Below are 20,435 nucleotides of genomic sequence, written 5' to 3' on the forward strand. Positions count from 1 at the left end.
GGGATATCAAATCCAAACTCCTCTTCTTCTTCTATCCCTCCGGCCCATTGCATTGCACCAATGCAACCTGAGTCTTCCTCGTTGCACTGGAGTAAACGACAGCTGGAGAAAGCTGGGCCCCTTTAAAAAAGAGAGACAGAAAATTGAAAAAAAAAATGAGACAGAGCTGGTGTATAAAGCTTGGTCTGAGAGTGACTGTTGTTGAAGCAACATCTAAGCTTCGCTCTCACTCATTTTTCAAGGTGAGCCCTGTATGGAGCTGTCCATGGTACTTTTGTCCTGGTTTTGCCTCTGCTGAGTGCTGAGGTCAATGCTCACATCAGGACCTGTTATGACTATTTCTCTCTCTCCTTCGCATGCTATAGTTCTGTCTCTTTGTCTCTATATGTGATCTAACTGCATCTGGATCTATATGGCCTTTGTATCTATCTGGCTAGCCACAGCCGATATTCCTTCTGAGGAAGGTTAGTCCCTCCATACAAATACATTCTGGATGCGAATGAGATCCATTCCAGAGCCCTGTTTGCATCCTGAAGCGAACGCAACCCGTGGCTGCGTGTGTGTGGGTGGCGATTCGCCGCTTCCGCGCACGCGCGTGATGTCATTTTGAGCATCTGCGCATGCGCGAGCGACGAAACCCGGAAGTAACGCACTCCGTTACTTCCGGGTCGCCACGGAGTGCAACCCGAAAATGCTTAACCCAAAGCTACTTTAACCCAAGGTATGACTGTACACTTAAGAGGTTGACCAGGTGTCAGAACCATCATTCCTATAAGCCGCCCTACCCCTGCTCCTTAATATTTTTGGTCCCCCAAACACGGAATTTCATTGCGGGCTACTTTTCCAGGTATATTAGACCCTCCATGCTCCAGCATCTGCTGCGCCGGCTGGTATTTGATGTGCCCATCCTCAATGAGTTTGCAAAGATGTCTCTGAAGGTGAGCAGTGCATGTGTGCGGAGGGGATGTTGTCATATGGAACACACCAGGCTGTCTGCAGCAGCTTTTGCCAACCTGGACAGACTAGTTACAAACGAACAAATTGCATATCGACGCAAATTAAGAATGGATAAATATGAAGAAATCTGGAAGGATTACTTAAGAGATAAGGCGGAAAGTAGGGGGAGGAGAGGTGGGGAAATATTGTTAAAAAGGTGTAGTTATAGGTATATCAGCACTGAAATCTGAATTGTTAAATTGTGTTATTGTGGTTTTTGTTGTATGTGTTTTTTGTGGTTGCTGTTTGTATTGATAAAATGATTAAATAAATTGAAAAGAAGCTCAAAAAAACAAAAAACCCTGGTGCCCTCCAGGTGTTTTGGACTACAGCTCCCATCAGCCCCAGCTAGCATGGCTGCGCTGGTTTGAACCAATGGGACTTGTAGTCTAAAACTTTGGGAGGGCACCAGGTTGGCAAAGGCTGGTCTGGAGGATGAAGGAAATTGTGTTCTTGACGGGAAGCCCCTCTCCCTGCTGACTCCTTTTCTCCACCCTGCCCAGCTCCTGACCAATCATTACGAGCGTTGCTGGAAGTACTACTGCCTTCCCACTGGCTGGGCCAACTATGGGGTCACCTCTGAGGAGGAGCTTCACCTGACCCGGAAGCTCTTCTGGGGCATTTTTGAGTCTCTGTCCCACAAGGTAAGGAGTTGTACCTAACTTTGATCTTATGTAGGATCCATTGGGTCAGCCTGGGAATTGGGTGATGTGTGAAGTGTTTTGCAGTAAAATAAGACACAATATAAAATGCAGAAAATTACATACCACACCAAACAAAGCCATTTCTGTGATGGTACGATGATTATTAAAGGTGGCACTGTGGTCTAAACTGCTGAGCCTTTTGGGCTTGCCGATCAGAAGGTTGGCGGTTCGAATCCCCGCAATGGGGTGAGTTCCCATTGCTCTGTCCCAGCTCCTGCCTACCTAGTTCAAAAGCACACCAGTGCAAGTAGATAAATAGGTACCACTGCGGTGGGAAGGTAAACGGCGTTTCCGTGCACTGTTGTTTCCGACACAGTGTTCTGTTGCGCCAGAAGCAGTTTAGTCAAGCTGGCCACATGACCTGGAAAGCTGTCTGTGGACAAACGCTGGCTCCCTTGGCCTGAAAGCGAGATGAACGCTGCAACCCCATAGTCGCCTTTGACTGGACTTAACCTTCCAGGGGTCCTTTACTTTTTTTTACCTTACAATGATTATTCCATAAAATGACAGAGGGAGCCTGGTCCCAAGCTGTATAAGGCCTTATATACCAATATAGTGGTACCTCGGGTTACATACGCTTCAGGTTACATACACTTCAAGTTACAGACATCCTCTAACCCAGAAATAGTACCTCGGGTTAAGAACTTTGCTTCAGGATGAGAACAGAAATCATGCTCCGGCGGCGCAGCAGCAGCAGGAGGCCCCATTAGCTAAAGTGGTGCTTCAGGTTAAGAACAGTTTCAGGTTAAGAACGGACCTCCGGAACGAATTAAGTACGTAAACAGAGGTATCACTGTAATAAAATATTTAAAGTCTCTTCCTGTGCCCTACTATGTGACCAGCTTTCAGGCTGACTGGCTCAAGCCTTTAGCCTGCTTGAGCTGGCCTCTGACCTTTGGCTCCCAGCTGATCTGTCTCCCCCTTTCCTGACTGCCCTTGGCTATGAGTGTCTGTCAGGAGGGGTTACTGCCAAGGGCAACTCAGTTGGGAGGGTGGGGAATGGCCAGGAATGTGGGCCTTCTTCTTTTCTGTCTGCCACTTCACCCTACCGCTGCTTCTCTCCTTCACGGTGCCCAGAAATTTGACCCTGACCTGTACAAGCTTGCCATGCCCTGCCTGTGTGCCATTGCGGGGGCCCTGCCCCCTGACTACGTGGATGCCAGCTACTCATCCAAGACAGAGAAGAAGGCGTCTGTGGATGCTGAGGGCAACTTCGACCCCAAGCCTGTGGAGACCCTCAAGTGAGTGATGTTTAAGTAATAATAATAATAATAATAATAATTTATTATTTCTACTCCACCTATCTGGCTGGGTTTCCCCAGCCACTCTGGGTGGCTTCCAACAGAATATTAAAATACAATAATCTATTAAACATTAAAAGCTTCCCTAAACTGCGCTGCCATCAGATGTCTTCTAAAAGTCTGGTAGTTGTTCTTCTCTTTGACATCTGGTGGGAGGGCGTTCCACAGGGCGGGTGCCACTACCGAGAAGGCCCTCTGCCTGGTTCCCTGTAACTTGGCTTCTCACGGTGTGGGAACTGCCAGAAAGCCCTCGGCGCAGGACCTCAGTGTCTGGGCAGAACGATGGGGATGGAGACTCTCCTTCTCAGTGCAGAAGGACGCACGTGGCGTAGTGGTCCCCCTTTGGACGCGAAGCTCATGCTAGTCACCATCTCTCAGGCCTAACCTACCTCACAGGGCTGTTGTGAGGAGCAAAACGGGGAGGACGTGTACACCACTTGTAGCTCCTTGAAGGAAAGGCAGGAGATCTGTGGCGTAATAAAGATAAACGTAAACGTTAGCAGGCCTGCTGAGGTAATGCCAGTGCAGGGATAGACAGTGAACCTTTAGGGAAAGATTGAAAGAGGGGAAGAGGGATTTAGCCTTTCTGTCAGGAGCTCGTCCTACACTCGAGTAGGATCCTGGTCACATGCCCGACTGGCATGTTCTCTCCCTCCTGGTCGATCGTTCGGGAGCTTCAAAAGCTTTCTTCAGCCCGAACATCACAGCGACCGATGCCAACTGACACCGGCACACTTACGGATCTGCAGAGTCTGCGCAGTTCGCGTGACAGACCTCAGCAACTCAGCATTTTGGCTAATCTACTTTATTTACATATAAACACAAACGGAGCACTGCAACATGGCTCCCTCTCTCTCTAGCATCAGACAGCAAAGAGAAAAAGAACAGAGGACAATAGTCCCACTTCACGGAACATAGTAACACAAACATCCTGTCTCCGTCACTTTCCACTCTGTGGAGTCAAAACATATACCATCATGTGATAGACAAAAATTCCCATGACTGCAATCATGGAGCAGGATTTCTAACACTTTCTGCTCCTTCAGTATTTCCTTCCTCTCCTGGATTTATTCCAGGCTGCAGAATCCAGCGCTGAGAGTTGGCGGGAATGATTAAACCTTGCAGGGCCGGGTATGGGCACTGCTCCTTCCTGTCACTTCTCCCCTGTAACTGCCCAGCCTCGCATCTGATGAAAATGTTCTTTCTTGCAGCGTCATCATTCCCGAGAGGCTGGACTCTTTCATCAACAAGTATGCTGAGTATACCCATGAGAAGTGGGCCTTTGACAAGGTAAGGAGCTTCCAAGTGACCCCCCCCCACACACACACCTTCCAAGCTCCGGGAAGATGAGGCTCTCTGCCTCCGTCTGCTTGGAAAGAAATGGATATGACACCATTTGATCTCCCACTTGCAGATTCAGAATAACTGGTCGTTTGGGGAGGTGGTCGATGAAGAGGCTAAGACGAACCCCATGCTGCGCCCTTACAAAACGTTCTCGGAAAAGGTAAATATTGCACCCTGTAGAAGCCGGGTAGAACCTTTTGACTCCCGAGTCCAGTTGCAAGCTAAAGGCAAAAGTCGCAGAATTCTGGTGCTTGACAGACCAACTGAATCTGAAATTTAGAATTTCAGACCAAAAGAAAATGCATAATAATAATAATAATAATAATTTTATTTATATCCCGCCCTCCCCAGTCAAAGCCGGGCTCAGAGCGGCTAACAACAGTAAAATGATAAAACATTCTAAAATCATTTCATTATAAAATTAATTCCGATCAAATTAATGGCAACCATTGGGCTAGAAGTTCTGTGAGGATTGCCAAAGGAGGGAGTCAGGCTGTGCCTTGGCCAAAGGGATTTTGGCACTGTCCATCAGACTAAACCTTCTTGGAGGGGGGGAAAGCATTTTAAAGCAGAAATGATTATTCAGGTAGCAGATGAATGTTTTGTATCATTATAATGTCAGGAATCCAGCTGGTTACAAGATTAGGAATGTTATAACAGTTTCAAATGAAGAGATGAAAATTGGATTTCTTGCTTGCAGATATATATTTTTAATGTATTTTTATTAAAGATTTTCTTGGTTTACAAAAGTATGTGCAATGTCTCTTTTCAAGTTACATTTTTTACAGATCGGTTTCATTTGTTGAGACGTTAGTGTTACATTAGGAAGAAAAGGGGGAAAGAGGTGATGGGGGGGAATGGTGAGGGGGGTGGAGATTTGACTTAGAAATATTCAGTTGGCTATCAATCACCTTGTTAGGGAGCTCTCCTCTTATGTGGCCAGACTGGACCATAATAGCCATCTCAGGATGTAATGGGGCACCACAGCTTACCATATTTACTTGAGTCTAATGCGCCATTAAATCTAACGCGCACCTTAATTTTCGCAACCTAATTTGGCCAAAAAAAGGTGAGCATTAGATTTGATTGGTAATTCTTTGCCATAGTCCTTTTTCTCCTTCTCTGTCCAAAATTTAACATCACATTTCCCTTTCTGTAGGATAAGGAAATTTACCGCTGGCCCATCAAGGAGTCTCTGAAGGCCATGATCGCTTGGGAGTGGACTGTTGAGAAGGCCCGGGAGGGCGAAGAGGAGAAGACCGAGAAGAAAAAGACTCGCAAGATCTCACAAACAACCCAGGTTTGTCCCGAAGTGTCTTAGGAGGAGAAAGAACATCTGGGGGTTGGAATTAAGGGAAAATACTACATGTTTCTTGCCCTAAATGCTTTTTTTAAAAAATGAAAAGCCCCTTGGGAGGCCACAATTTTGAGAGGGTTGTGTGGGTTCTTAACCAACCCTTTCATATTTCCTCCTTCTGTCACGGTCCGGTTCACGGGCGATCAAGTCCCGGCTGGGGACGTCGGGACTGGGGGCAAGATGGCGGGGTGGGAGCAGGAATGGGAGTTCAGAAGCCGGGAGTCAGGAAGCCAAGAGTCCGAGGGTCAGAGAGCCGGGAGTCAAGAAGCCGAGGGTCCGAGGGTCCAAAGCAAGGAGGCACGAAGTCAAGGGTCCGAGGATCAAGAAGCAAGGAGTCACAAAGTCAGGGGTCCGAGGATCAAGAAGCAAGGAGTCACGAAGTCAGGGGTCAAGAAGCAAGGAGTCAAGGAACCAAACACAGCAAGGCAGGGAACGTCTTGCTCTGGCAAAGAGCTGAGGGGGAAATGCTGACCTTATATCCCTTCCCGGCTCTTGCCACCAGGTGCTGTGAGTTACCAATCGGCCTCACCTGTGTGACCGCACCTTGCCTCTTCAGAACAAACTTAGGAAGGCCCCAGTCCTGCAGGGTCCTATTGGTCACAGGGCCTGGCTCCTGCACGCACACCTGACACCTTCTGTACTATTTTTAATCCTGAGAGGTTCACCAGGGGGTTTCTTGTCCTTTTGCTACTGCAAAAGCAATGGCGTCCAGTGAGCGGTCTTTGTTCTTATGTGTCCCCCCTTAGACCTATGACCCCAGCCATGGCTACAACCCTCAGCCCATTGATCTGTCTGGAGTGACCCTTTCCAGGGAACTGCAGGTGAGTGAGCACAAAGCAGAGCGGGAAAATTCCTCAGTCATCATAACTTACCCAAATATATAATTTCTGCCGCTTTTGACCACGTCTTCTCCTCGCCCCACCGCTGGTTTCTCTCCACAGGCCATGGCAGAGCAGCTGGCTGAGAACTACCACAACACCTGGGGGCGCAAGAAGAAGCTGGAACTGGAAGCCAAAGGTGAGATTCTGCATCTTCTTCTTTTTGCCTTTCCTTTTATCGGGGGCTGTTGTTCTCTCCCCTTTCCCCCCTCCCAGCAGGCTTCATGCCTCCTCTTTCTCTCTTCCCCTCCCCAAGGGGGTGGCACCCATCCCCTGCTGGTGCCTTACGATACGCTGACGGCCAAGGAGAAGGCCCGAGACCGAGAAAAGGCCCAGGAGTTGCTCAAATTCCTCCAGCTTAACGGCTATGCAGTGACAAGGTGAGCCTGGAAGAAGACGGGGTGGGTGGGTGGGTGGGTTGTGTGAGCTCTCACACGCACACACATGCACATGCACACTGATGACAATAAAAAAGGAATATGTAAAGGTAAAGGGACCCCTGACCATTGGGTCCAGTCGTAACTGACTCTGGGGTTGCGGCGCTCATCTCGCTTTACTGGCCGAGGGAGCCGGCGTACAGCTTCCGGGTCATGTGGCCAGCAGGACTAAGCCGCTTCTGGGGAAACCAAAGCAGCGCACGGAAACACCATTTACCTTCCCGCCGGAGTGGTCCCTTCTACAGAAGGTCGGTGGTTCAAATCCCCGCGACGGGGTGAGCTCCCGTTGCTTAGTCCCTGCTCCTGCCCACCTAGCAGTTCAAAAGCACGTCAAGTGCAAGTAGATAAATAGGTACCACTCTGGTGGGAAGGTAAACGGCATTTCTATGCGCTGCTCTGGTTTGCCACAAGCCTGGATAGCTCAGTTGGTTAGACCATGGTGCTGATAACACTCAAGGTTGCAGGTTCAATCCCTGTATGGACCAGCTGCATATTCCTGCATTGCAGGGGGTTGGACTAGATGATCCTCAGGGTCCCTTCCAACTCTACAGTGCTATGATTCTGTGACTTTCAGTGCTATGCTGGCCACATGACCCGGAAGCTGTACGCCGGCTCCCTCGGCCAATAAAGCGAGATGAGCGCCGCAACCCCAGAGTCGGTCACGACTGGACCTAATGGTCAGGAGTCCCTTTACCTTTACCTATATGCTGCTTTGTAATTATTATTTTTTTAAATGCCTTAAGTAGTTTACATAAAATGGTCCAAAATATCCATTAAGAAAATAGTGATGGAACAGACTTTAATAGCGCCAACATTTTTAAAAAAGGAAACAGAAATATATGCACGCATGCACACATAAACACATTCTGCTTTGCGTCTTTTGAAAACCTGGCTTCTCTAGGGTCCCTGGATGTTGTTGTGCTACAACTCCTATCATCTGTCGTGAGAAGGGCCAGCAGTCGGGGATGATGGGAGTAGTACTCCAACAACATCTGGGTACCCAAGGTGGAGAGGGGCTGCTCAAGAGTACCAGCAAAAACCTGTCTCACTATCTCCGCCTTCTGTTTATCTCTCGCAGGGGGTTGAAGGACATGGAACTGGACACATCGTCCATTGAGAAGCGGTTTGCCTATGGGTTCCTGCAGCAGCTGCTGAAGTGGATGGACATCTCTCAGGAGTTTGTCGCCCACCTGGGTAAAGGAGCTGTGAATATTTCCCCCCACCCTAGTAGCTTCCTCTGGAACCTGTCAGGAGCTACACACTGACCCCTGTAGCGCTCCAGACCTCCAGGGACCCTGTGGGTGGGGAAGAAGGGAGCTTTAGAATGAGCCGTTTCAACTACCTTATGATGGGAATGGAGACTAGTGTAGCGAAGCCAGTTGAGCCAGAACTCCAGGGTTCTATTCTCAGTTCTGGGAAGGGGACAGCGGTTAAAGCATGTTAGTGTATAGGAGTAAGGACACCTGGATTCGCTGGATTCAAATGCAGTTGGGAAGTGAGCCGGCTTTGCGTCTGTTTTGAAGCTTTGGGCTCATCCTCACTGTGCTTTCTAGGCAAAGGTCTATGTCGAAGTGCTTCCCCTGCTTTCCCCAGGGGAAAAAACACACTCTTTAATGCTGAATTGCAACAAATGGCAAATCAGGTCTTCTACGGATTGCCATTTGCTCCCACTCAGCAGTAAAGAGCAGAAAGCGTTTGGACCCGCGCTTAGAAACATGGCACAGAATGAAGTCTGGATGAGCCCTTTACTGATCGCTGGGCTAAGACAAAACCGTTTTGAATGCTTCCAACCTGTCCTTGTTTTTGGCTGGGATTCAGCACCATACCACCGAATTCGGACTGACCTGTTGCCCTTGCGCAGCAAACTCACTCTCTCACCCCCAGAATAGGATTTTCTTTTGCACACTGGGGTAACATTGGCTTGACACAATGTCACCTAACCTTGCTGCAAAGGAATCGGGATTAGTACTCAATAAATAAATAACTCAAACCACCCTGCAAACTTTGTGCTAACCAGGCAGGACGAATGCTCAGTAAGTCAGCTGTCTGGAAGCCATCTCCGTTTCTCAATTACTCAGGGTTAGGGACACGTGTTTGTATTTGTTGCATGTGAGTGTGCCTTATTTCTCCCGCTTCTCACACCTTGGTGGAACTCACTGGGGTTCTTTCTGCTTCAGACGCCGTGGTAAGCAGTGGCCGGGTGGAGAAATCCCCTCATGAACAAGAGATCAAGTTCTTTGCCAAAGTAAGTTGACCTTTCTCTCTTCCTCTTTCCCTTGGGGACTGGGGAGGTTTTCCCTCCCTAAACGGAGCATCAGCTGTACTTAGCAATGTTGGTGAATTCCATCGGAACTGAAAACAGGAGCAGAAATTTTTGTGATTTGCACGTTTGCCATGTCCGGATGTTTAGGGAAGCAGGAGAGGATATATTATATTATGATATCCTTCCTAACTTGTGTCAGCAAGTTCTATAACTTAGCAGAGTTGTTAAACAACCCCCCTTTTAAATTACGCAGCGGAAGTGTTCTGGGCCCATAACCCTTTGTGGGGATAAAATAAAAAAATTCCTTCCAGTCGCACCTTAGAGATCAACTAAGTTTGTTATTGGTATGAGCTTTTGTGTGCATGCACACTTCTTCAGTACATGCACACGAAAGCTCATACCAATAACTTAGTTGGTCTCTAAGGTGCTACTGGAAGGAATTTTTTTATTTTGTTTCGACTACGGCAGACCAACATGGCTACCTACCTGTAACTAGAACCTTTGTGGGGATGTTTAGGGAGGCAGGAGAGGATATATTATTTTATGATATCCTTCCTAACTTGCATCAGCAAGTTCTATAACTTAGCAGAGTTGTTAAACAATCCCCCTTTTAAATTACACAGCAGTTAGCTAGTTGCAGGCTCGTGTGAGCATCACTATTTAGGATTCCTGGTACAATCCCTTTTTATATCCCTCCTAAAAGAATAGACACGACCAGCTGATTAAAGTTAGCATAAAACTAGTTTACTTACAATCATCCAGTTCATGATAAGATCCCTGAGGGCAGACTTAATTTACAGAACAACATATAACTATGTGAATTATCCCCTAAGGGAAATAGTCTCAAGTGACTGCAACTCAGCAGTCACTTCTCCTAACTCTTCGGAAGACAAAATGGAGAACAAGAAGAGCAGAACATGGAGGCCATGTGCTCCTCTGTCCAAGAAGAGGCCACATCCACATTCAGTCACATGCAAAGGAAGTCTGTCCCAGCTCAGGAGGAACTAGCAAGTTTTCTCCTGAGTGATACAAAGCATTCCCTAGCCATGTGCATTGTAGGAATGTTGTGTTTGACTGCAATACGTTTTTACATCCCACACGCCAGAGGTCAAGAACGGAAAGCACAAAAGCGAATACAAATTGTGTCCACTATTGTTTCAATTTAAACCTGCAAACGTCACATAAATAATCACATTTATTCACTACCTCGTTTTTGACGTTTCCCTCTTCATATCGTGGCAGTGAGTGGCATAAAAACCAACAATGAAATGACCTTTGTAAAGCAAGTACAGTGGTACCTCGGGTTACAGATGCTTCAGGTTACAGACTCTGCTAACCCAGAAATAGTACCTCGGGTTAAGAACTTTGCTTTCAGGATGAGAACAGAAATTGTGCTCCGGCGGCACGGCGGCAGCAGGAGGCCCCATTAGCTAAAGTGGTGCTTCAGGTTAAGAACAGTTTCAGGTTAAGAATGGACCTCCGGAACAAATTAATTACTTAACCCGAGGTACCACTGTACATGGGGAGGAATCCGACGTAATGCTAAGGAGCTAGTTTCATTAGCACAAGGGTTTCTGCTTGCCCGATGGAACGATTCCCCTCTCTCCCTCTGCCCTGTTCTGGGGGTAATTCCAACCACCACTACCCAAACCAGTGGGAAGGAGAGAGGTGACTGCCTCTTTGTCCTAGCAGATGTTCTTGAGTTTACACCTGGCCCAAAATATATCACAAACCTGCACATCATCTTATTTAATATTTATTCTCCCCTTTCAGATCCTGCTGCCCCTCATCAACCAGTACTTCACCAATCACTGCCTCTACTTCTTGTCCACACCGGCCAAAGTCCTAGGCAGCGGGGGCCATGCCTCTAACAAGGAGAAGGAGATGATAACCAGGTGAGTACCTAGGAAACGCCAGAAAGGTGTTAGAGCTGAGTTGCTTGTCTGTGTGTGCAAGTGTGCACAAAGGGTTACACCAGGCTTCCTCAACCTTGGCCCTCCAGAGGTTTTTGGCCTACAACTCCCATGATCCCTAGCTAGCAGGAGCAGTGGTCAGGGATGATGGGAATTATAGTCTCAAAACATCTGGAGGGCCGAGGTTGAGGAAGCCTGGGTTACACTTTCAAGTTGGTTGTCTTAGGTGTAACCCTGAAGAAGCACAAGGTGGAAACGACAAGTGGGGACAAACTTTTGTTTGCAAATATGCTTGTTATACAGATAGGCAGTGGTTCGCTGTGAGAAGATGTTCAAACCAGACGTGCTAGCCAGTAATGTGTGGGAAATGGCTCTTGTTAGAGCTGAGATGAAACTTTTTGCAAATGCAAAGTTTGCCCGAAATGGACACCTTTTTAAATTTCACATATTTGCATATTTCAGCTTTGAAATATAAAACTTTGGAGGGTTTTTGTTTGTTTTTTGAGGAGAGAGGAAGCCTTGTGTATTAACTATAAGGCAATAATAATTTACAAATAGAATTTCTAAATTTGAACATTGTATTTACCCATTAACCCTCTCAACAGCCTGGATCCAATGGCATCCACGACTGGGAATTTTGTTGAGGGAAAGGGAGAGGAACCATCAAGCAGAGAGGATATGAAGTCACATTTTTTGCAAATCAAATGTCTCTGCTTGAAAACTCCTAAGCCCTTCCCTCCCAAAATTAATTTCAGGCCACATGTCTTTGTGCACATGTGTGTAATATTTTTTTATTGAGACTTGGGAACACCTGTTTTGGGGGAAAAGGTTTCGTGTGAAGCAACTCGGAGACATCGTTTGCACTTGTCCCATGCCTAGGAAGCAGGAGTGCAAGCGGTTTTCCATTTGCTCCATCACTTTCCCAGGGAAAACCAACTCTTTGCAATCTGCAACCAAATGGCAGTGGTTTTGTGAACAGATCCTTAGCTCTGAATTCTGCCTCTTGCATTCTTCTTCTTGCCGGGCATATGGGTTTTGTGTGCATGAATGTAGGAAGGTAGAGGCATGTACACCATCCTCTCCAAGCTGCCTCACCGAGGCTCCGAGGCCCCGTCCGCCCTCCCCTCTTCCCCATCGATGTGCACTCCTCTTTCCAACAATCTCTTTCATTCTCTCCTTCTACCTCTCTCTTTTCCGCTCTTCAGCCTTTTCTGCAAACTGGCAGCCCTAGTCAGGCACCGGGTCTCTCTCTTCGGTAAGCTGCATCCTTTCTCTGCTCCTGTCCTGGGGTGGGCAGGCGGTCTCAGCCTCCTCTCCTCTTCATTCCTCCTCCCTCTTGTCGGCTCGGTGGGGGTTTTTTTGCGCCCACGAGTCTCTCTCCCTCCTGCGCCCTGACTTCCCTCACCCTGTGCTACCTCAGCCATGAACAAAGCTGCTGCACTTTTGCTTCTCCCACCACCTGTATTTCTCTAGCCTGTGCATCTAGTCCATTTTCCTGAACCCAGGCCCTAAATCTGGGTCTTCTGTCTCCATCCAGGGACGGATGCCGCTGCTGTGGTTAACTGCCTGCACATCCTTGCCCGCTCTTTGGATGCCAGGTGAGTAGTCAGTCAGTCAGTTAGTTTTATTGCACATAGCCAAAGGCTGCTGCAACGTACACAGAATCATTCAACAATTAAAAGAAAATATACTGGATTGATACAAAAAACTTAAAACATTTATATTACCAAGACATTACCTTCTCTAAACAGAGCTATAAAAGTACAAGTTAAGACATTAAACAATAAGATTTATAAGCTAAAATTATCACATGGCCACTAATATATTAAAAAATAATGTTAATTAATACAATGTGCAATTATATTCGGAGTTTGGTGATAAAGGTAGACTATAGATTGATGTAGATAGGGTCAAATAAATTAATCTCCTTTACAGTTGGTGGCTACCTTGGCTATATACCGTAATTTGCGCTAATGTTCCTAGCAGCAGTTGCAAAGAGTGCTACACGCCAGGTCACATACTTATCTGTGTCTGCAAGGAGATATAAAATCATGTCAGAGGAGTTCTGGCCAGGGGACCTTTTCATTATAGGTGCTAAAAATCTTTCTCTTGCTTTATTATATAAACCAGGTGAGTAATAATCCCAAATAATCCCTCACATGTGCACACCTGCGGAGAAGACCTATAAAGATGCATGGCTCACAGAAGATTGCCTCCCCTCTCTGTTTGGTGTGAATGTATTTAAATACTGTGTATCTGCATTCACCAAAAATGTTTTCTGCAGAGTTTGCACATAGATGCCTCTTGTTATTTTTGTTATGTACAGAACTTCTCACCCTGGGCCAGCAGGGGGATACTGTAAATAGTTTTCACTCAGGTCCCCATACGCAAATAAGGGATAGTTACAGAAAATGGTTACTGCTGTGTTCTAGTGGAGCACTCACCTGGAGTACTGTGTCCAGTTCTGGGCGCCACAGTTCAAGAAGGACACTGACAAACTGGAACGTGTCCAGAGGAGGGCAACCAAAATGGTCAAAGGCCTGGAAACGATGCGTTATGAGGAACGGCTAAGGGAGCTGGGCATGTTTAGCCTGGAGAAAAGGAGGTTAAGGGGTGATATGATAGCCATGTTCAAATATATAAAAGGATGTCACATAGAGGAGGGAGAAAGGTTGTTTTCTGCTGCTCCAGAGAAGCGGACACGGAGCAATGGATCCAAACGGCAGGAAAGAAGATTCCACCTAAACATTAGGAAGAACTTCCTGACAGTAAGAGCTGTTCGACAGTGGAATTTGCTGCCAAGGAGTGTGGTGGAGTCTCCTTCTCTGGAGGTCTTTAAGCAGAGGCTTGACAACCATATGTCAGGAGTGCTCTGATGGTGTTTCCTGCTTGGCAGGGGGTTGGACTCGATGGCCCTTGTGGTCTCTTCCAACTCTATGATTCTTTGATTCTATGACTATATAAGCAGGCTACCTGAACCCTTCAGTTCAGTTCTGTTCTGGGCTGTGAATAAACAAAAGCTGTTTGAAGAATCGCTGTGTCGTCTGATATGTTCACCCACAACTTAACAATTTTTGTTTCCAATTACATTCAGTTGTTTACGGTCTAGATTTTGTTATATTCTTTCCTCTCCTGTTAAATGTTTGATTGGTTATGTTTCTTATGTAACATAGGAACATAATCAAAAAGATTTTTTATGTATAAAAAAAGATGTTTTAAACTGCAGCTGCTTTAGATGTTTTTTAACTATACCTGTTTTTAGAATGTTTTGAGTGGATTTTTTTTTAGAATGCTTTTAAAAACTGCTTGTGATGGAGGTGTTTGCTGCCCTGGGCTTCCTTGGCAGAGAAGGCAGGATAAACCATAATGATAATAAATGTAAAAAGTAATAAGTGCGGCAAACAGTGTTGATGAATAACTGAGGACAGAGACAGATGGCTTTATTGACATTTGGCCTTGCTTTGATACATATGAACAATAATAAATTATTATTATTATATGTCACACAAAGAGAGCATCATGCAGGCCACCCAGTGAACATGGGCATATCTGGGAGGACGTCCTGGGTGGGGGAGTAAATGATTCTTTTAACGTACAATCTAACTACACATTTTTGTGTGCTGGTAAGTTCAAGTGCTTCTTCCTGCAATTGTCTGGGAGTTTGGAAGTGTTTACTACACTGCCTGGTTACAGTTGGGGACACATTTGTGTGGGTTTCTTTGTTTTGTCATTTATTTATCGTATTATTATTGAATAATAAGTGGGACATGGGTGGCGCTGTGGGTTAAACCACAGAGCCTAGGACTTGCCAATCGGAAGGTTGGCAGTTCAAACCCCACGACGGGGTGAGCTCCCGTTGCTCAGTCCCTGCTCCTGCCAACCTAGCAGTTCAAAGCACACCAGTGCAAGTAGATAAATAGGTACCACTCTGGCAGGAAGGTAAACAGCTTTTCCATGCGCTGCTCTGGTTCGCCAGAAGCTGTTTAGTCATGCTGGCCACATGACCCGGAAGCTGTACACCGGCTCCCTCAGCCAATAAAGTGAGATTAGCGTCGCAACCCCAGAGTCGGTCACGACTGGACCTAAGGGTCAGGGGTCCCTATACCTTTTACCTTATGGAATAATAAACCCAATTAAATGTTGCCACTCTAATGAGGCAGTATGTAGGGCCTCTTCGCTCGTAACCCTGTGCTAATCTGATCCCGGCACCTCCTCCCTGCAGGACAGTGATGAAATCGGGGCCTGAGATTGTGAAGGCCGGCCTGCGCTCTTTCTTTGAAGGGGCTTCGGACGACATTGAGAAGATGGTGGAGAACCTCAAGCTGGGCAAAGTGTCGCAGTCCCGCACCCAGGTCAAGGGCGTGGGCCAGAACATCACCTACACCACCGTGGTCCTGCTGCCGGTGCTGACCTCAATCTTCGAGCACATCGCCCAGCACCAGTTTGGGGATGACGTCATCTGTGAGCAAACGTTTGAGGGGGGATGAGTGGGTGGAGCTGGGCTTCGAGGCATGGATAGGCCCGAATAGGTTGGCTGCTGTTAGCAATACAACAAGGCCTTGAATGAGCTGCTTAGGCTACACTGATCGCACCAGGGCAAGGATGGTGAGGAAGAAATTTGGTCTGCTCTGCAGTTTAACAGAAACCTAGCTGTTTTGCGCTCCTCAAAACAATACAGTGGTACCTCGGGTTACATACGTTTCAGGTTACATACGCTTCAGGTTACAGACTCCGCTAACCCAGAAATAGTGCTTCAGGTTAAGGACTTTGCTTCAGGATGAGAACAGAAATCGTGCTCCGGCGGCGCGGCAGCAGTGGGAGGCCCCATTAGCTAAAGTGGTGCTTCAGGTTAAGAACAGTTTCAGGTTAAGAACGGACCTCCAGAATGAATTAAGTACTTAACCCGAGGTACCACTGTACACGGAACCGAAATGTGGTGTAGTGGTTAAGAGCGGTAGACTCGTAATCTGGTGAACCGGCTTCGCTTCCCCGCTCCTTCACATGCAGCTGCTGGGCGACCTTGGGCTAGTCACACTTCTCTGAAGTCTCTCAGCCTCACTCACCTCACAGAGTGTTTGTTGTGGGGGAGGAAGGGAAAGGAGATTGTTAGCCGCTTTGAGTCTCCTTAGGGTAGTGATAAAACAGGATATCAAATCCAAACTCTTCTCTTCTTCTATCCTTTGAAATTTGCACTGCTTCGGATTTTGTGAAGCGGCTTCCCAACCAATTATCATATGCCCAAATACGTATATGAGGGGAAAGCACACACAAAGATCCATGTATTGGTGAAAATAACATACAAAAGAAGAAGCATTTTAATAGCCGGGAAGTTTAAAAAAATAAAAATACACGAAGCCGAACGGCATAGAAATCTGCATATATTAGGAGAAACCAACATTAAGGAAGACTTGGCGAAATAATAATGGTTGCAGACTGTTGGGGAAATGTGCTTCATCGAAAACTGAGAAATTGAAAAGGACAGGTTTGGCCATCGCTAGTGTAAATGGAGCCTAGTTGTTTTTTTAAAAAAATAAACACTTTATTGAATTGCAGTAACAAAAACCAAACAATATCACAAGCAAAAAAAGAAAAATAACAAATTGCACAAAAGAAAAAATAAAATAAGAATAACACACCAAAAATACATAAAAACATTGACTTCCCTCCACCCAGTTTTTTGGGGGTGTAGCAGAGGTGGTAGTGTGGGGCCTGGTGGTCTTGGCCGAACCCCAGGATACATCTGAGGTAATGATGTTGGGGAAACAAGAGCTTTGTATCTCTGACAACAGAGAACTATAAGAAGGAGAAGCTGTATGAATCTGGTCCTGAAACCAACACCCATTTTTCTGTGTGTCCCCACAGTGGATGACGTGCAGGTGTCCTGCTACCGAACTCTATGCAGCATCTATTCCTTGGGCACTACCAAAAACCCTTATGTGGAGAGGTGAGTGCATTGTCACGAGATTCTTGGAGCAAGGGGTCTGTGCGCAATTGGGGGAGGGGGAGGCGCTACTTATGCCCAGAGGAGGTAGAGCCCATCACCAAAGTTCACACAATCAGGGTGGGGAACATAATTCGGAACCCAAATCACCCATTGTGGGATGAGCAGGGCTTCGCAATGCAAACAAAGAGAACCTTTTGCTTTCTTTTCTTTCTTTTTAAAAATCCTTTTTATTGATTTTCCAATAAAAAACATCCAATTAATATATCCAATCATAAATAAAAACTAAAATAGAAAAGAACAAATTATAGTCCAAATTATAATTATTAATTTTTCGGAGCTCCCCAGGGTCTGGATCTCTGAAGCTTACCATATTTTTCACTCTATAGGACTCACCTTGTTTTAGAGGGGGAGAACAAGAAAAAAAAATTCTCCCCCTCTCTGCTCAGCGCCCCTTCAGCGAAGCGGCAGGAGAAACAGAGCCTCTTCTATTTCTCCTCCCGCTTGGCTGAAGGGGCGCTGCGCAGCTCTCCCTCTCTGCTGAAGCCAGGAGAGTCTTGCTTTCCCAGCTTCAGCAAAAGGAACCCGAATCCTCCGGAGCGCAGCGGGACCTCCCGCTGTGTCCCAGAGGCTTCAGGCAGCTATCACTGAAACCTGGAGAGCGAGAGGGGTCGGTGCGCACCAACCCCTTTTGCTCTCCAGGCTTCAGCGAAAGCAACGCGAAGCCTCCGGAGCGCGGAGGGGGCGCTCCCGCTGTGCTTCGGAGGCTTTGCATTGCTATCGCTGAAGCCAAGGAGCCTGCGTTCGCTCCATAGGACGCACACACATTTCCCCTTAATTTTTGGAGGGGAAAAGGTGCGTCCTATAGAGCGAAAAATACAGTATCTCCACATCTCAGTGCTGCCTCTACTCATTGTTTCCATATTTTCCCCATCTCGATTTTGACGCTTTATAATTCTCCGTCCCTGAGTCCACGATTCTCAATCATGTCAAACATCATATACTTTCACCCGTCGAATACAGCTTTATTAGTACATATTTTTCCAACTGTCTTTTTATCAGCGCAACTTCCTCTGACTCCATTCCAGTCTGGGATGTTGTCCAAGTCTGTTATCTGAAGTTTAATGGCGCAGCAACTCCCAGTCATTAATTGTCCAAACCTTCCTTTTGAGCTTTATTGAACCAGTACCTTCCAAGTTAAATTGTTAGGCAGAGCACCTTTCGCTTTCAGTGCCTCTCACTTCTCCTTGTCTGTCTCCTCCAACTCTGCAGGCAGCGTCCGCAACTTGGTGAATGCTTGGCGCGGCTGGCAGCAGCAATGCCCGTGGCCTTCCTAGAGCCTCATCTGAATGAGTACAACCCCTTCTCTGTTTACACTACCAAATCACCCAGGGAGCGAGCAAGTGAGTGCCTCTTTCCACCTGCCTTTCAATAAAAAAAAAAAAAAAAAAAATTTATATCCTGCCCATCTGGCTGGGTTTCCCCAGCCACTCTGTTTTTGTTTTTGTTTTAAATAACTTTTATTCAAAATTAAAACCAAACATCCAGAAACATATCATCCTTATTTCCCCCCATTTTCCTCCCTCCCCCCACAGAACCCCCCCACCCCCCGACTTCCCTCAGTTCCAGTCTTTGATTTCTCTAAAAATGCTGTTTTCTGCATGTTACACAGTTGTATAAATCCTCAAACTATTTAGCTGATTATTATCAATAAAAAGTTTGTGAATGTTTATTCAAAACCAGCCAAGGAGTCCAGTTCACTTTGTTGTATTTTCAAATACATTGTAAAGGGCTCCCATTCTTCTTTAAAGTCATAGTTATCCTTGTCCCGTAGCTTGTATGTCAGTTTTGCCAGTTCTGCACAGTCCATCAATTTTTCTTGCCATGATTCTTGGGTTGGGGTTTCTTCAGTCTTCCATCCTTGTGCTACCAGAACTCTCGCAGCCGTTGTCGCATACATGAAGATGTTTTTCAGCTTTTTGGGCAGATCTTTCCCTACAATCCCTAATAAAAAAGCTTCAGGTTTTTTAACAAATGTTAAATGGAACATTTTCTTCAATTCGTTGTATATCATTTCGGTTTCCCCAGCCACTCTGGGTGGCTTCCAACAGAATATTAAAACACAATAGTCTATTAAACATTAAAAGCTTTCCTTGAATGTGTGGGTCGTTTTGCACCTCCTCTGTTCCCAATCCAGGGGTTTCATGCCCTCCCCTTTGCACCCCCAGTCCTAGGTCTTCCAAACCGTGTGGAGGAGATGTGCCCAGACATCCCGGTCCTGGACAAGCTGATGAAGGACATCAGCGGGCTGGCGGAGTCAGGGGCCCGCTACACCGAGATGCCCCATGTGATCGAGGTCACCCTGCCGATGCTCTGCAACTACTTGCCCCGCTGGTGGGAGCGGGGCCCTGAAACCAACCCCCAGGGGCCCTGGTGCACGGATGTGACCTCCGACCAACTCAACACCTTGCTGGGCAACATCCTAAAGATCATCGTCAACAACCTGGGCATCGACGAAGCTTCCTGGATGAAGCGGTTGGCAGGTACGGAGGGTCAGAGAACAGGGAGGATGTGAATAAATAATAATAATAATTTTATTATTTATACCCCGCCCATCTGGCTGGGCTTCCCCAGCCACTCTGGGTGGCTTCCAAAAAAATATTAAAATACTGTAATGCATCAAACATTAAAAGCTTCTCTAAACAGGGCTGCCTTCAGATGTCTTCTAAAAGTCTGGTAGTTGTTGTTCTCTTTGACATCTGGTGGGAGGGCGTTCCACAGGGCGGGTGCCACCACCGAGAAGGCCCTCTGCCTGGTTCCCTGTAACTTGGCTTCTCGCGGTGAGGGAACCGCCAGAAGGCCCTCGGTGCTGGACCTCAGTGTCTGGGTACAACGATGGGTGTGGAGACGCTCCTTCAGATATACTGGGCTGAGGCTGTTTATGTGGGATTTGAGGCACTTTTTCCCATCCAAAGCCCCATCTTCTTAATTCTTCCCAACGTAGTCTTCGCTCAGCCCATCGTCAGCAAAGCCAAGCCGGAACTGCTGCGCTCCCATTTCATTCCAACCATGGAGAAGCTGAAGAAGCGGTCCGGGAAAGTGGTGGCCGAGGAGGACCAGCTGCGGCTGGAGGCCAAGACCGAGTCAGAGGACGCCGAGCTGCTGATCAGGGACGAGTTCTCTGTGCTCTGCCGCGATCTCTACGCCTTATACCCCCTGCTCATCCGCTACGTTGACAACAGCAGGTACTTTGGATTTTGCACAGGGTGTTAACGCTTGCATGCAACACAGGTTTACAACA

General features: G+C 46.9%; 1 protein-coding gene across 16 annotated transcripts in view; it reads left to right on the forward strand.

Annotated features, from left to right (window-relative positions):
- RYR1 (ryanodine receptor 1) overlaps nucleotides 1–20,435 on the forward strand; it is a 207,866-nt gene that overhangs the window by 121,428 nt on the left and 66,003 nt on the right. For all 16 annotated transcript variants that reach the window (XM_053401808.1, XM_053401813.1, XM_053401815.1 and 13 more), the window contains 19 exons: nucleotides 848–938; nucleotides 1,500–1,640; nucleotides 2,778–2,941; nucleotides 4,213–4,291; nucleotides 4,416–4,505; nucleotides 5,505–5,645; nucleotides 6,449–6,523; nucleotides 6,644–6,719; nucleotides 6,837–6,960; nucleotides 8,096–8,211; nucleotides 9,195–9,262; nucleotides 11,054–11,175; nucleotides 12,399–12,448; nucleotides 12,731–12,791; nucleotides 15,416–15,654; nucleotides 17,056–17,137; nucleotides 18,407–18,537; nucleotides 19,363–19,677; nucleotides 20,139–20,379. In XM_053401808.1, coding sequence (XP_053257783.1) covers nucleotides 848–938; nucleotides 1,500–1,640; nucleotides 2,778–2,941; nucleotides 4,213–4,291; nucleotides 4,416–4,505; nucleotides 5,505–5,645; nucleotides 6,449–6,523; nucleotides 6,644–6,719; nucleotides 6,837–6,960; nucleotides 8,096–8,211; nucleotides 9,195–9,262; nucleotides 11,054–11,175; nucleotides 12,399–12,448; nucleotides 12,731–12,791; nucleotides 15,416–15,654; nucleotides 17,056–17,137; nucleotides 18,407–18,537; nucleotides 19,363–19,677; nucleotides 20,139–20,379 — 2,406 coding nt within the window. The remainder of the gene's footprint in view (nucleotides 1–847; nucleotides 939–1,499; nucleotides 1,641–2,777; nucleotides 2,942–4,212; nucleotides 4,292–4,415; nucleotides 4,506–5,504; nucleotides 5,646–6,448; nucleotides 6,524–6,643; nucleotides 6,720–6,836; nucleotides 6,961–8,095; nucleotides 8,212–9,194; nucleotides 9,263–11,053; nucleotides 11,176–12,398; nucleotides 12,449–12,730; nucleotides 12,792–15,415; nucleotides 15,655–17,055; nucleotides 17,138–18,406; nucleotides 18,538–19,362; nucleotides 19,678–20,138; nucleotides 20,380–20,435) is intronic.

The sequence above is a fragment of the Podarcis raffonei genome, chromosome 8 (assembly GCF_027172205.1).
Source record: "Podarcis raffonei isolate rPodRaf1 chromosome 8, rPodRaf1.pri, whole genome shotgun sequence".
NCBI lineage: Eukaryota > Metazoa > Chordata > Lepidosauria > Squamata > Lacertidae > Podarcis > Podarcis raffonei.